The sequence below is a fragment of the Leptonotus elevatus genome, chromosome 2 (assembly GCF_054856555.1).
Source record: "Leptonotus elevatus isolate MCC_2025b chromosome 2, RoL_Lele_1.0, whole genome shotgun sequence".
Lineage (NCBI taxonomy): Eukaryota > Metazoa > Chordata > Actinopteri > Syngnathiformes > Syngnathidae > Leptonotus > Leptonotus elevatus.
The window spans coordinates 5,664,424-5,681,284 of NC_141240.1; the positions used below are offsets into that span (position 1 = coordinate 5,664,424).

The 16,861-nt window shown below is 41.0% G+C and overlaps 1 protein-coding gene across 3 annotated transcripts in view; it reads right to left on the minus strand.

The window, feature by feature from the left end:
* The window catches only part of pard3ba (par-3 family cell polarity regulator beta a), a 146,780-nt gene that overhangs the window by 85,783 nt on the left and 44,136 nt on the right, over positions 1-16,861 (minus strand). For 2 of the 3 annotated variants that reach the window (XM_086069033.1, XM_086069032.1), the window contains exons 5-10: positions 13,997-14,061; positions 11,019-11,105; positions 10,687-10,812; positions 8,157-8,638; positions 4,131-4,270; positions 3,795-3,923 (exon numbers count right to left, since the gene is read on the minus strand). In XM_086069033.1, the coding sequence (XP_085925159.1) occupies positions 3,795-3,923; positions 4,131-4,270; positions 8,157-8,638; positions 10,687-10,812; positions 11,019-11,105; positions 13,997-14,061 (1,029 nt within the window). Of the gene's footprint in view, positions 1-3,794; positions 3,924-4,130; positions 4,271-8,156; positions 8,639-10,686; positions 10,813-11,018; positions 11,106-13,996; positions 14,062-14,212; positions 14,467-16,861 lie in introns of those variants that run through there. The other variant, XM_086069035.1, reaches the window with a different exon arrangement.

Here is a 16,861-nt window from a genome sequence, read left to right on the forward strand (position 1 = left end):
ATGGCAAGTAATTACTTCTGCCATGATTTTTGGGCATAATTTCCACCACGATATGTAAAAAACAGCCTTTAAAAAGTCACTCATCTATTTCTACTCTAACTTAATACCAGAATTTCAGTGCAGGCTTATTTTTATCAACAAAGCATGTAAGGCTGCGTCAAAACCTGATGAACTACAAAGCCGTCTCACAACTTCTTGCGTGAAATGTGAAAGACGACTCAGGTGGCGACTTGCGAGGTTTTGAATACCTCTGTAATCTAGCAGCAGTACTGAGCTAAAATGGCCCAATAGGAGAAAGGAGGATGTGGAAGGCTTTGGGGAAAAAGGCCAATAAAAAACAAAAACTGTTTATTTGTTGAAGCTTACTGCTGATATGGCACCTGAGGCTCAGTGGTGGTACACTCAATGCAATCTCCCCCTAATGCCCTATGCTTGAGGGCACATCATGTCCCTGGGGTGGCTGAGACCCCGTGGCTCCGTTGTGCGACCCCTGCTCCCTCTACTAATGGCCCTCAGCAACGGCTTTTTAACAAGTTTGCAGCCAGGAGACAGACCACCCTCCTCAACACCCAAATGACAGACAAAAAGGATGGGTGGGTGGGTGGTGTGGAGTGGAGTGAATGATACACAGCGTTTACACACAGAGGCTTTTGTCACGGAGGATTTCTGGACGGGGGTGGGGGTAGGGAGCTTCAAAGCTGCAGGATTAGTGATGAGAGCGACATTCAATTAAGATGAGATCTCGCCGTGTGCCACAGTAGTGCTGGAGCTCCCAATTAATCGCCTTAATGTCTGATTGGATGGCGCTTTACACCTTTGCTACACAATGAGAAGCGGGGAAAGCAAAATGAGTGATTGAAAAGAATAATGTCATATTCGCGGTGGGCGGCGGCGGAGTGGTGGGCTTGAGTGAGGTTGACAAAATGGAAAAGTACCAGCGCCGCAAAGTCATTTTCTGCCTAGCAAACTCTTTTCCTGCAGACTGACCTGGGCTTGCAGGGTTAGGTTCAACCATGTGCAGAGTGACCTCTCCATCCTGTCCTTTGTGGGGGGGGGGGGGGGGGGGGGGGACACGCATGCATACACGCAAACAGTCCGATTAACAACTCACGGCACTACAAAACATCTATCTTATCTCTAGCAGAAATGCCAGCAGGAATTAAGGTGCAATTCGAGCTTATCTTTTTGTTTTACTGTGCGGACAGTGCTCACATGTACAGGAGAAGAACTAACAAAGTACTAATACAAATGGACAGAATAAAGAAAATTCAAAAGCTTTATTGTTGCTCCTCTGACTGAAAGTGACTGAGGTGCCGTTTCGCCGTGCCGCATGCTACTCAGGAAACATCAATAGTCACTATTAAAACTAATCAATCAGCAGCTAAGCTCGCTCTCTGCGACAAGCCTACTTGTACACAGGAGATAAACGCAACTGTATGAAAGCTGGAGCAAAGAATATAAATCACAAGGTAGTTTGGCGTCGGTGTGATGAACTGAGCAATGGAACCCTTTTAGCCAGATGACCTGATCCTTAACTGCTGAATCAGCAAGTGTCCTTTTTTGCAGTGACGGATTTAAAGGCTGCTGTTACTTAAGCGAGCGGGAAATAGATTGTGAAAGTGTGTGCGCACGCGCAAGCTCAGGGGACATGAAAACATCTTTGAGGTAGAGGACCATGTTGCAGATAAGGGCGCGCGAGCTCTCAAGGCCCTAGCAAATTTTACAGCATTGATAGAGACAGGTGTGCCTCCACCATCCTTTAAGTCTCTCTCTTTCTCTAATGAACAAAAACAAGCAACTGTTAGATAAAGATTATAGAGGCAAAGTGCACTTGTTATACTAAGAGTGCTGGACCATTAATGACCATTAATGCTTTTTAAGAATTGTGATATGTAGTTCACTGTGGATGCATTATATGGACTACATTAAAGTACTTAGGTGTTTAGAAAAACGTGAGGACCACAGTGGACAAAGAACAACAGATACAGAACCAGTATTTTAGTGTGCTTATAATTATCATCCGCAACGAGGCCTAATTCAAAATGGTGAACTCTGAACCCTTTAGTCCAGGCAACCGGTTGCTCACGGCTTAGTTTGAGTAGCTCGCAGACAGATTTTGAATCTGAAAGTTTCCGTTGCTGAACGACACGGTCTGGAAGCATACTCAATGTAACATGCAGCCTACCCTAAGGGTAACTTCAAAATAAAGCGTTCCAAATAATACATTGACAGCAATGCAAATAGCCTTAGTATATTTTTACTTTGAAGTTGGCCCGCATCGTGCCATGATGGCTGACTTGACTTCCTTTTTCGATGTTTCGGATTTCTTTATCGTATAAGTTTTATTGACATTACATAGTTGTGACCAACATCAACACAACGCTATCCCGAACTCATATTCAATCACTAATTTAGGACGCTAAGAAACGGCTAGTTAATTACGCCATCATTGTATGGTACGGTGCAAATCACCGACATTAGTGGCTAGCTGTTAGCATTAACAAGAGACAGCTGGTACCTTACTTGTTTTCTTAACTTCATTTTGAATATTCTGGGCCAAGGCTACTTTGTAATTGACTCCCAACGTTTAAAGGAAGGGAATGTGTCTTAAACTGCACATTGTGGAATTTTCATTATTAAAAAAAAAAAAAGATAAATAGAACATTGTCTTCATTTATTTAAAAAAAACTATTTTGCCCATTTAAAAAAACTAACTTTTAAAACTTTAAGCCATTAATACCTTGTTATTTTACACATGAACCATGTATAAAATAATAATGTTTTCATCACATATTGCACTTAAAGTTGTGTTCTGAAATCCTAAATGACTACACTTTCAGTAATTGTTTTTAATGGTCAAAGGCATTTTACAAAATAAATTAAGACAAAGTACTATTTATCTTTTTTTTTTCCTGATCCAAAAAACGATCCGATCCATGACTCAAATCCGTAATTCCATCCGAACCATGACTTTTGTGATCCGTTGCACCACTAGTAGCTTGCCTCTGTGGGTCGAGGAAGCAGCCAACCAGGAATGAGCGTGAAACCAGCCCACCAATCAGGAGCGCGCGTTCGCTCTGCGAAGTTTGCATATACCACTGATAGTAGCTTGCCTCCTGGCTCGAGGAAGCAGCAAACCAGGAACTTAATAGGCAATGGTTTTGAAATGCTGCGCATGCATATTCAGCATTATTTTTGGTATATATAATTTTTATATATGCCAACATATGCATTTTATGATCACTGTTGATTTGTTGTGTTTGAAGTAATGACAGTAAAACAACAAAAATGTGGCTATAAAATAAATGTGAAACATGAGTAGCTCACTACTGTTTTGCTTTTCTAAAAGTAGCTTGCGGTGGAAAAAAGGTTGGAGACCCCTGCTTTTAGCCTAAACAGGTAAAGTCAGTCATCACCCGTCGTGTGCCAACATGCGTGTCTGTGCTCACACACATCCTGTGGGACCACTGTGGCTTGCGTGCGACTTCCTCTGGTGAGACTGTGTCAACAAACCGTAGTGGGACAGGAAAGCTGAGCGTGTTGTGCATATGTTTGTATGTCCATCAATGTAGTATGTTTATATGCAAAGGGGCATCAACATAAAGGTGTTTGATCCTTTGAGAGGGGAAAAGTGACAATGTGCAGGAAATGGTTAAAAAAAAGAGTCCGTGTCTTTAGCTGGTAAAAGAGACAGTGTGGGATGGGAGGACACAGTAAAAAGAGAACAAGAGCAACGAGCATCAGGGGAGTGATGCAGATGAAAAGAGCAAATAAGGGTTGATGCACTTTCTTACCAGTTCCCGTGGCAGGAAGATGTCCTCCTGTCGGGCAACTACCACCCAAACACTTTCTCCCTGTTTGGTACTGCGCAGCATGGCCACAAGTTCCTCTTGGCTCCGGCCTGTCATGTCCATTCCGTTCACCTACGCACATCACCAACATAGCTGATAAAGCCTCACGGGTATAACATTCGCCACATTGAGAGAAGCATTGTCATATTAACATTTGCATCATCTAACTGTAGTCACTCAGTTAGCCACAACATTATTTTCATGAGCTGCAGTCCACAGTTTAAACTTATGATGACGTACGAACGGCCTTCTTATTTCTGTATACAGCTGCTGTCGTACCTCAAGGATGCGGTCACCAGGCTGCAGGCGACCATCTTTGATTGCTGCACCGCGTTGCAGTATATTCTTCACCAGAATTGGTCCAGGCCCACTAGAAGACGAGTCCCGAGTCACTACTGTGAAGCCTAGACCCTCTGCACCTGCAAAAGGAAATCATCAGAATTTACTGATGTCTGTCTAATCATCTTATTAAAAAGTGTTTTGAAGTAAAGTATCTTGTAAAACAATCCTCATCTTATTTTATATATATATATATATATATATATATATATATATATATATATATATATATATATATATATATATATATCTACACACACACACAAGTGACTCTCTATTCATTCTGATAACAAAATAAAGTGGGTGAGTATATTTACGAGCTTTTTCTGGCAACTAATTGAGATATGTTACAAGAAAATAAGTACAATATATTTTGAAAAGTGAAAGTCATGAACCGAACATTCATCAATCCAAGTTTGATATGAAATGTTCTCATTGGTGTTGCAAATAACTGGAGCCGATGCCGGCTAAATTCAGGAGAGAGGCGCTGTCCTCCCTGGACTGGTGACCAGCCAATCACAGGGCACATCAATAAACAAGAATTCTCACACACATTTTAAAATCTTCAAATAACCAATATGTATATTTTGGAATGTGGGAGGAAACCGGAGAACCTGGAAGCATGCAAAACACGGATGTCTGACATACGTACAGCACCTGTGCAATTCCTATTCCACAGCAAGACAATGTCTGTTCAAACCTAGACAATATTAGACTTGAGCCACACAAAGGTTTTGTGCTAAACAAAGGTTCCCCGTTTAGTTTCTTCTGAATTGACTGGAAATTGCATTGTAAATTGCATTTAATTTCACGTGTGAACAGGCCTTACGGTGCTTGATGAAGGGCGGTAACAGAAAAAGATGGAAGGTTAGAGAGCAGAATATGGGAGATATAACTCTGCTTTTCAGCTTTCCTACCTCCAGACCAAGAGCCATGGTCTCACCGTGCATATACACACGCTGGGGGAGTAGTGGAATACATATACTGGCATTACCTATATATATATAAATATATATTAGTGCTGTTTAAGCATTAATTGATTAATTAATCACAAAAAATCATCGCATTAATCATGAATTAACGCAGATTAAACGCACTATTAATTTTCACCATAGATTATCCTTTAGCGTGACAGCTGATGGCTACGTTTAAGGTAGCATAGGTTGTGTTTGAGCAATAAACAAACAATAAACATAATTTCATGCATTAAAGTAAAGCATTTAATGAATGTTTGCGTATCACATTTAGAATATTTGTTCATGTCAAAATACCGGGGTCCTTTTTTTTTCCATTTTAAATTATGCAAGTAATTAACTGATTAGAAAAAGAGGAGGATGAGCATTTGCAGTGTTGAAGACGTCCTCATAACATTAAATGTCAAAATGTTGATAAAAAAGCTTTTTTATTAGGCGATTAATCGTGATTAATCAGAAATCTAAGATGTTATTAATCTGATTAAAAATTTTAATAGTTTGACAGCTCAACTATATATATATATATATATATATATATATATATATATATATATATATATATATATGTGTGTGTGTGTGTGTGTGTGTGTGTGTGTGTGTGTGTGTGCCCTCAGCGCAACAAAAATGGTCACAACACTGTCGTGTAGCTCAATGGGCTGCCTGACCTCACTTGCACGTTCCTTGTGAGGAAACAGGTCAACTGTCAAGGGGAGGCAGAGTAACTGGCTGTGATGTCCACCAAACAGGGCCAATTTAAAAGCCTCACGGAGCAAATGAGGTGAAGTGGTTACCAGTATTCACTGTTTGGAATTTTACAAAGAAAGGTTTGAGGTGTCCAGTGGCGTCTACTACTACTACCTAACGTGAGTTCCACCTTCCGTACAAATCACCAATTGATTTACTATTTAAAAACCATATCAATAAGAAAAAGAGCTAAACTTGTGACTGGGATAACACGGGTGACGAAATGCATTGTCATCATTATTGTGTGTGTGTGTGTGTGTCTACTTTAGAAAATCTACTGTACCTCATTGGATGAATAAACTACCTATCTATCCATTATATGTAAGTTTGTAGCCTTTCAATCAATCACGCTCTATCTACATGCACTTCAATGCGTGTCAACTGTACATGGATTTTCGTTATATGTGAGTCGGTTCGGGCCCCCCGCTATTTACATTGTATTTATTTATATATTCATTTCTAGTGTGTCTTCATCAGGATTGGGAGGATTACTTTTAAAATGTACAGATACAGTCATCCAATGAGGATGACGATGCGTGACATCAACTGCAAAATGAACTTTTATCCCAGTCACAAGTTTAGCCATGTATATGTTAAGTTTGATCTTTAAATAGTGAATTGATGGGAGGAAGATTTGCTTGGAAGGTGTAACTCACATTATGGTTGTAGGCTAGCGGGCTAGCTAGCAAGAAGCTATAGTGCGTAGCATGCAGCTGGACTCTCAGCTCAAACTTTCGTTCTTTCAGCAAGACGAGTAAGTTCCAGTGAATACCGGTCGCCATTTCCTCCTTCCGTCCGCGAAGCTTTTTCAAACTGCCCGTGTGTGGAGGACACGACTAGTCAGTTCGTTTGTCCCCACCTCCCCGACATGTAGCAACGGTCCTGCTCTCTCTCTCTCTCTCTCTCTCTCTCTCTCCCTCTCCCTCTCTCTGCCTCTCCCTCTCTCTCATCGTAGAAATTGTAATCCCTGGAAGTAATCCCCATTTTTAATAAAAGTACCTGTAATCTGATTACATGTTTTTCCCTGTAACTGTAACGGAATAAAGTTACATTTATTTTGTAATCTGATATATTTGGTATTGGAGTAATCCAAAAGTAATTGAATGTAATCACATGTAACCAAGTTACATTACTTTAATATTATGGTACTTGGATTATATTACTACTACTGTAACTACATTTTTTAAAACTACTACTATCTAGTAACTATATCAAATACATTTTAAAAGTAACCCTCCTAACCCTGCGTATACAAGTGAATGTGTGTGAGGCCTCACAGTCATGAGCCATTAACCCCAGAGAGCCCATTGCACCATGCTCATTCTTTCACAGCCCTGAAAACCCAAAGCTATCAGCGATATGTGCCATGCTTGCTGTCTGTGTGTTGCTGTGTGTTGGGAGAGCAAAGCCCGTGTGGCATACTAAGGCAGCACACGATGCTATCTGCTATGTGCTCTAAGCCTCTGCCTGCCCTACATTAGCGCATCTAAACCCTGCCACCTGTCAATCACAAAGGGGGGTGGGGGGTGGGGGGGGGGAGTCTGTAGCCGAGTGAAAAGCATTAGAACGCCTTAATATTCGCCGCTCTGATCAGGTGAAAGACTGGGAAAGCGAAAATCAAGCAAAAGATGGATAAGGGGGGGAAAGTTGCTCTAAAAAATTTAATAAAAAAGGAGTGAAAACCCTTCAAAGGCAGCGCCCCAATTCGTTCCATTGTTCATTTTGAGAACTTTAAGTAGACGTTGGCCAGCACAGTGTTATGGTGGTTAGCACTTCTGCTTCAAAGTTTTGTGGTTCTGTGTTCAAATTTTAACTTCAGTTTACTGTGTGGACTTTGGATGTTCTCCACGTACTTACATGGGGTTTCTCCTGGTACTCTGGCTTCCTAACCATTTCAAAAAATGGTAGGTCAATTGAAGAAGCAAATATATATTTCCATATATCCATCCATTCGTCCATCCGTCCATCCAGCCTTTTTCTTAACTGCTTATTCCTCACAAGGGTCATATAATAACTAATATTTTATCAATCAATGACATTACTTAATGGAGCAAATTAATAAAAAAAAAATGGTGTCAATACATTTGAATAAGCCAATTTTATAGAAAACACAACGAAATCAATTCAACAAATATTACAGGACTCCTGATATTAAGCAAAAATGTTTGGAGGGCTTGAACTGTGGCCTCAAGCAAATTTTGCTCATCGCTGGTTTAAAATCTGATCGCAAAACAAGTGACAAATGTACCTTTCTTCAGGTCAATCTTGATCCTCTTGCCACCTTTCTTGTTTGTAAGGCTGGCTGGGTCAGACACACCAGAGGTCTTAGTGGCTGGAGGGCTCTGCCTGCGGCTCCTCGCTGGGGAAGAGCTAGCTGTCCGTAGTGGAGGTGTGGGGGAAACCCTTTCCGACTGGGAGTTGCCATACTGAGAATCTGATGGCAGTGGGTTCACAGGGGTTGCCGTTTGGTTTAGCAGAGGTGGCTCTGGGCTTTTGGCTTGTGTATTTTGACGCGTCAAACTTTCGCTGGGTTTGGGATCTTGTTTGAGCACAGGTTGGAGATCAATTTTGGCACGGGTCACCATTGGACTCTTTGCTTTCAAGTCTTTGCCTTCTCCACTGAACAGCTGACCAATCAGGCTCTTCTCGTAGCGTGGTTTGCTGGCAACAGGGACAACTTCCAGGTACATAGAAGGGGAGGACAAGGCCTGGCGGAACACTTCCTGTGAACTACAAGAAGGCAAAAATGGGGTTGAGGAATATATTCATTCATTCATTCCAATTGGAGTTTGAAGGAGACATCAAACTGTGGATAAGATGACTCATAACTGGAGAGTCAATGAGTGTTTGTGAAACACTCCAACATTGCAAAACAGCACAGGTAATTTGCCAGGCAAACAATAAGAGCGGAAAAAGACATGGAAGGTAAATGAGGCTTATGTATCCTTAAATGAGCTGTACCAAGGAGAGGAAGAAGGGAGAAAGAACCGGGGCAGGGGATTGTAGGTGTGTGTGCTCTAGACAGAAGTGTGTTAAGACACACACTATTTACGAGATTGAGCAGGCAGAAAATTAGGATTCTTTTTTTTCTGGCAAACTGAGTGACAGGTAAAGTATCAGGCTACAGCAATGGTGGATTGGCTTTTCTGGTTTCGGTTCTTAATTAAATCCTTGAGATTTAATCCCAGAGTTGTTTTCGAATGGCCGGTTCCATTTTTCCATTAAATCGAATTATTTTAATTTATTTTTTTTGTAAACTTCGGCCGGGCATTGGGAATGAACTTTCAGCTTCAGTTTTCAGATATAGCCTAAAAATGACTGTATATAACACTATTTTAGGAAATATTGCAATTTCGATATTTCAGAAGAATTATTAATAAATTAAATAATAGGGTGGGAGGCAGATCACACTGAATTAGCACGTATTCTGGAGACTATTCTGACATCCTGCAAAGAAATTCAAGCAGAAGCTATCAAAGAATCTCAAAAAGTTGGATAAAGAATTGCGAAACTGCAATCATGCAAGAGGTCCTATATTAAAATGCAACTTTAACTGTTAAGAAGATGATTTTAATTCAACAAATGACTATTTTCAGTTATTTACAACATAAAATGTGGTTAAATTCTTTTGCACTATGTAGTTTGTGTGCATGCTCTGCTTGTGCTTGCAAGGGTTTTATACTCACACATTACGAAAAAATGTGCATGTTAGATTCATTGCCTTTAGGTGTGAATATGAGCGCAAATGGTTGTTGGCTGATAAGTGCCATGCGATTGGCTGGTGACTAGTGCAAGGTCTATCCCGCCTCTCGCCCAAAGTCATCTGAGATAGGCTATAGCATCCCTAGTGAGGATAAGCGGTTAAGAAGAGGGATGGATGAATCGATAGAGCAATTGGCATCATTGGTCCAAGGTGCATTTTTTTCCTTTGCACAGCAGTTTTGCTAATTGATGCCTTCATTTGAGGATCAACTTTCTAATTTTGAGCAGCATGTTTTTTTTTTCAGGTTAATCGTAAAGACCAGATGCAATGGTGTTATTAATCAATACAAAATATGACAATGTAAGAAATGAACAACTGGTTTTCTTTATTTTCTTTTTTTTATATAATCAAGATTTTATACAGTATTTCTTACATTCACATTGTGCAGAGCAACAAACTGTATTTTCTTGTCTAGTAAGATTTTCAGTGGGGCAATCTCAAACAAGTGTAAATTTCATGCAGTATAAACTTTGTAGTTCTGAACGGGTTGTATGGTCTTTGAGCAAAGCTAAATTGAAAAACAAAGGACGTTTGCAATTATTATGGAGAAAGACCAAAATTTTACCATATTTACAGTTGAGAGGCTAAAATTCTAAGCATTTGAATAACTTTCTATTCAACAAGGTCTCCAGTCGATTAATTGATTACCAAAACAAATTATCTATTAATTTGATAATTGACTAGTTATTGATTAATCGATGCACCTCTACTTGTGAGTATTGTTGAATCACTATTTCTATGTGCTTCTGCCTAGTTTATGCTACATTAACAGTTCTTTTGATGATTAAAAATGACTGCAACAGCAATGTTGATTTAGATTAGCCAATCTATGGCATTTCCTATTGTACGTTAGCATTTAACTAGCAGTTTTATGCCAGGCTAATTATAATGGCAGTCATGCTTTGTTAAAAGCACACTATTTATTGCCGGTACTTCGAATGAACATTTGTGACAAACAAAGAGCTTGAAGCAAGAACATTGCACATACACCATGATCCCTTCCCAACATACTCACTCTGCAAAAGACTTATCCTGGAGGTGTATTCCGTTAATTTGAACGATACACTCATCCTCTTGAAAGATATTCTCTTTCTTGGTGCGACTGGTGTCCTCAATGTTTGTAATGTGGAGGCCCAACATCCTGTGCAACACACAGAGGAGAAAATGTTGACTCATGGAGAGGGTGACCACATTCAGTGTATGATGTCATGGCAGCACTTGATTCTCTCATGCATTTTCCAGCCAACTGCCTGGACTCTAATGTTGTCTGATGGATTACAAGTGGCAGGAACAAAGTGCGGCTGTATTTGTGTGAGTGTGCTTGTGTGTGTGCCCGCATGTCCTCACCTTCCACTAAGAGAAGAGCAATAGGGCATGACTTGGATACCGAGGGGCCCGCGATCCCCCAGTAAGTTGACCGTTCTTGTGAGGGCGCTGCCAACAAAATGCACACACATTAAATAGCAAATACAGATGTGTACACACTTGCACACGTATACCCAAACCCACTTTTCCTATCTTTCTAAGTCGGACTGCTGCATGGTCTCTTTGTCTTTTCGTCCAGAAAACATAGATAAAACAAATTAATTTACAGGTAGCCGCTCTTAGTTGTATGTGAGTGTGTTTTTGTGCGTGCATGCATGTGTGAGAAAGACTGGGCTGAAGGTTGCTACTTCACTCCTTATCTAGCTGCTTCTTAAACATCCAAAGCCGCTAAACAATAGAGGAGAGATAAACGTGTGAAGAAGGCCAAGAGGAAGCAAGATTGAGCCCCTCTAATAAGCTTGTGCTAGATATGAACTGTGACTTGAGAGCGCACATAAACAAGGATGATACCACTCAAGATAAAGAAAAAGAAGGCTGCTTTTGATACGAAAGAAACTTACAGCCTGCATGTCTGATCCAGAACGAATCTTAGTTGTATATGTTGTGTGTGTTGCTGCACCTTTGTATTAGCCGCAGGGTCGAATGCAAGTGAAAAAAGTAGCGGCTTGTAGTCCAGAAATTACCATACATGGAATTAAGAGACATGCATGACTGTAGAGCACAGGTACATCTGAATTAAATAGTGCTCCCCACTTCCCTATTGTGCACTCAAAACCATCTATGATTTATGCACATTAGGCTGTCTGGACCACTTCATCACAGTTGGACACCTGGTGGAGGCATCGATCAGCTTGTCGACACCCAAGGACCTGCTGGGGCCTGATTGGTAGGACATTTAAACTGCTCCACCGACGTTGCCAACTTGCCATCAGTGAAGGCAAGAGTGGAAGCGAGACACCTCCGCATACATTTGTGCATCTCGTAGCTTTTTTACTTTTGCACCACAGCTATTGTAGGGGGAGCGATGTTACGACAGTGTAATGATTTTAATATTGCAATATTAAAATTGCTTGCCACAATTTATTTGTAAATGTTACGATATTAAAAGCAGCACATCTATTAAAAAAGGCCAGGTTGTTGTTCTTTTTTCAGTTTGAGCACCCTTTGGTGGTTAGTTTATTAGTGCAGCTTAATTTTGATTGGGCATGTTTTGGCCAGCTATATGTAAGACCGATGCTCATCGCCACATGAAGGGGAATATAATGCTTTTGAGTTCCCACACAAATTAACTCGATTCACAATGTGTGCGTGTATTAGCAAGGAAATACCTCATTATTGTTAGTACGGATTGAAAGTCATTGATGTACATTGAGGTTAATATTAACTGTACTATTTGAACTCTATGTATAATTATGAACTGAGCTATTTAGCATTGTATAGACGAGGCATTAACATTCAATTGCTCATGCTTATTTGTATTTGTATTTTGTGTTCTGCAGAATCCACACACACCCCACACAAGCCAGTCCAAAAAGAAAACCTGTCTGATTATTGCTCACAAGGATAAAACTATGTTCCAACAGTACATACTGCAGCGGTTGGCACTTCCATAAATCAGTCATACCAGCTAATATTTTTCAACACCTCTGTCAAAAAACATGACTTTTCACCCGCTTCAGTCGAACACAGCATTGTAAACTAAATAGACTATGACACTTTGACCGCTGAGACAATTGGAGGAGCACATAACAACAAAATGACTGGCCAAGCCTATTTCTTTGTTACTGCTGCTATTATGGACATAAGCATAATATTGTGCTTTTTTTCCCAATATATGTTTTTTTAACAATATTGTTAACTTTTATACAGTATTGTGACCTTGTTTTTCATATTGCCAACTACCCCCCACAATATTATATATCATGTTGTGAGGTTCATACCGTGATAATATCATCTCGTATTAAGACGATATTCTTACATACCTACTGTACGGTAGAACCATGGTGTACCTACTTGAATACTTGCCGCATTTTGAAAATAAATTACAGTTTTAATGTGACCACATTACAATTGTGGTACAATATGTTATGCTCAGATTATACAAGCACAGACGAGACAATATGCGCTCATACACTTGGTTATGAATGATGTATGGTCTCACAGTAGTACCAGTATCAGCTCGCACACACACACACACTTCAGTTATTTATATTCATTTATATTTTATAAAGTTGCAAACAAGCTCATCAGACAAAGCCACAGCTTGTTAGTGCAACATCCTAATATGTAGAATAGCGCACCCATTTCAGCTTACCAGTGACACAAACAAACAAAGTAATTTACCGAGTGGGGGGAAGGGTGTGTACATTAGGATAAATGAAAAGAGCAACAAGGAGTGAGACAGATGGAGCTCCCACTCGTGGCTGACTTCCCCTACATCAACGGGGACCGAGTGCCTAACGAACTTGCAGGCGATCGCTGAAACGCAACTCCTTCCACCGCCATCCATCTGTTACCATGGCAAACTATCTGCGCGAGCTGGGCCTTCACTCTGTCACGGGGCTGTCAAGATATCATTGTACTGTAAAACGGTGAATTCCAAAACACACACACAATATACATCCAGGCCACCTGTGCGCTACAGTATGCACTGTGAAATAATCCTGACACCTTTCAGAGATGCTGGCAGTCAGATGTTGATTTGGTTATTATGACAGATGTAGATAACCTCCCATCATGCCATGGGACTGTGAGGTCCCAAAAACAGATTAAGGATGCAAACAATAAACCAGTTTGCTTGATGATGAATCTCGGCACACCAAATAACAGTTTGAAATAAGGTGGAAAAACATTGATGAAGGTCAGCAATGTCGGTTAAAAAAAATCCAGTCTTTGTCCAATCATGCAGCATTAATGTTTTTTTGCTATTTGTGTCTAATATTTCTGATGGCTTATAGAGGGGCATCATATAACCCCATATGGTCTCTACACAGTCTTACCTAAATGTAACCTGGTTCATCTTGGTGAGGTTTTTTGGACCTCCCTTCAGTTCATGGTTGATGTCCTGCAATGATAAAAATACAAATACATTCAGTATTGCCAAATAAAACATAACGATGCACATAAATAACTACTAATGTCTCACAGAAAGCAGTAGATACAAAGCGAACTTCTCTCAATTAGTGCAGTAAACGAGCACCGTCATCATTAATCACCTTTGTAAATTGTGGACCGCCGGACAACGAGCTCCGCCAGGCGAGACTTTCCTTCCCTCGCTACCTTTGTGTTTACATCTTTCTGGTGGCCCCACCCCCACACTGCGTCACAGCCCCATGTCAAGCAAGGATCTAGTTCTTGAGTCTGAAAAGTCAACAAGCCTTGAGTGAAGGGACGAGGAGTGAGACGTGAAAATAAATGAAGGGTAACTGCAACGTCCACTGCTGCAAGACCCTTAGATACACTCTGGTAAAACGCCCCCAACTCGTTTAAGACATGAGGGGCACAATTAGATCCTTCTGCCTCGTCACTTTCATTTTGTCACTAGCACTACTAGCCAAAAAAGTTCCCGCCCACCAGCTCCCTAACTCAGCACACACCCCCACCACAATCAACCTGCCCACCCCGCCCATATCCTAACAAAACACACACAACCAACTCCCCAAACAACAATCACACACTAAATCAAAACTGTATTACTATCATCCCTAAAAATATTACCAGCTTGTTTATTACAGAGAAAATAAAGAGTGCATTTCTGAACCTGTATTTTCATGTCGCCTGAACAAATAGTGACCTACTTATGCGACCAGTGTGAGATTATCTCACAATAGAGTGTATATTAGGGCTGGGGGGGCGGGGGGGGTAAACAGGAGGATGAGCCAGAGGCACCATTGTTGCTGAGCATCTTCCCGTGACCTAATGCAAGATGGGCTGCTGTCAAGCACTTAAATACACATTGCGTCTGGAAAACAGTGCAAATGACCACTTGCACACACTGTGGTCACCTGCATGTACCTTCCACTGCACCTGGAGCAATTCAGCTTGGACATAAAATCAACATAGTAACTCTGAATCTCACTCAGTCGTAAAATTCCTGCTCTCAAAACATACAAAATGACTATCACACGTGCTCGTATGTTAGTTATGTGGTTACATGATTTTACTGTGTGTTTGCATGCTTCAAAGGAGCATGCAGGCTTATGAAAGAAAGTGATATTGTGTGTGTGCATGTGCTGATGTGGCAGCAGGTTGAGTAATGTTGTGTGCATCTTCAGTGTACGGTCATACGGTGTATGTCAGGCATCTGAGAAAGTGAGTGTGGTGTGCTCAAACATACTGCAAAACTATCTTTGACTCCTGTTAACACATCCGTCACATTAACTCGCTGCCATGTTGTGTTTCACAAGAAAACACAGTCGCAACGTCTAGGCACGAGCATACATGTTGCCGTGTGCAAACACGGGGGAACACAACTAGTCAGCACCTGTCTATTTTTTTTTTTTTACATCACAAGTAACATTAACACCAGACAGAATGTAACATATCTAGGTCTGCCTACCTGCTGCGTAAACACCACATCTCAAGGTGTAGAAATCTGACAAAGATGTTGGAGGGAACAAAGATTTAAAGACTAATAGCCAATGCTGTCTATAGAGCACACCAGTATACAAGCCGTTTCTACTCTTTAAGTCTTTGACCGCCAAAAACGTTTAATAACGTTTAGTAAAATCCAAATGAGCGCCACCAAAGACGTTAAAAGACGTTCACTATGTTTTTTTGTTTTTTTTTTGGAAACGGGTGGAGGAAAGCCTTGACAAGCTGTGCTGAAAGTATCAAGCAGATCGAGCTAGTATAATGATTATTTTTGGGCACTAGACGGCAGCGATGACTCTCTTTGGACAAGATCGGGCAGGCGTCAGTATAAGACGTGAGGTGGCGCTAGGGTGTTGAGGGGAGAATGGCTGAGGAAGCGAAAATGGCGACCGGTTGCAAGCAGCTCACGCTTGAGCATTTTTTTCAAAGACGAAAAGCATCGACCAATGCTAAAGAGCACATTGATGATGATGATGATGATGGTGACTCCGAGGTTGACGCCGAAGTTGGAAGCGTTGAAGTGGCGGCTTCGATCACGTCGTAAAGCCTCACCGGCTAGCGATGCTAACGGCGGAAAACGAGCACTTCTGTACTGGCGCAATCGGACGATGAAGAGTACCCCGAGTCCGATGCATATTCATCGGAGGAGTGGGTACAGTCTGATCACGGAGAAGACACTGGTTCTGGACTACGATGCCACCATGAATGGAGTGGATAAGATGGATCAGAACATCTCTTACCACCCGGTATAGGAACTGAAAGACATGAGGAAGCCAGACGTAACACCTGGTCACCGTATCATGATCCTGAGAGTAGACTTGATGACAACATGGCCAAACACACACTGCAGTATATACCTGCTACTCCCCGGAAAAAAAGGCCGGCAAGAAAGTGCACGCGAAGGGGCAATCGCAGTGAAACTAATCTGTGGTGCAAATCCTGCTGCGTCCCCTTGCACGCAGGGGAGTTTTACACAATAAACCACACAAAAAGAAAAACTGTGTAGTTGAAACATCCCCACAATTGTAAATAATACCACAGTTGCACACATTTGTAAATAGTTTGCCAAATTGTTTTGTCAAATTGTTACACTGTTGAATGTAAATAAATGTATTTTGCTATCAAAAAAAACATTTTCATTGTTGGTGGTAGTGTTTTACAGAAGTAAATCACTGTTTAGGTGTTTGTGACATCATTCATGGAAAAAAAAGGTGTCAAATTCACTAGAGTGCATGAAATAATATCGTTTCACAAAAAGCTTGATTTCTCCG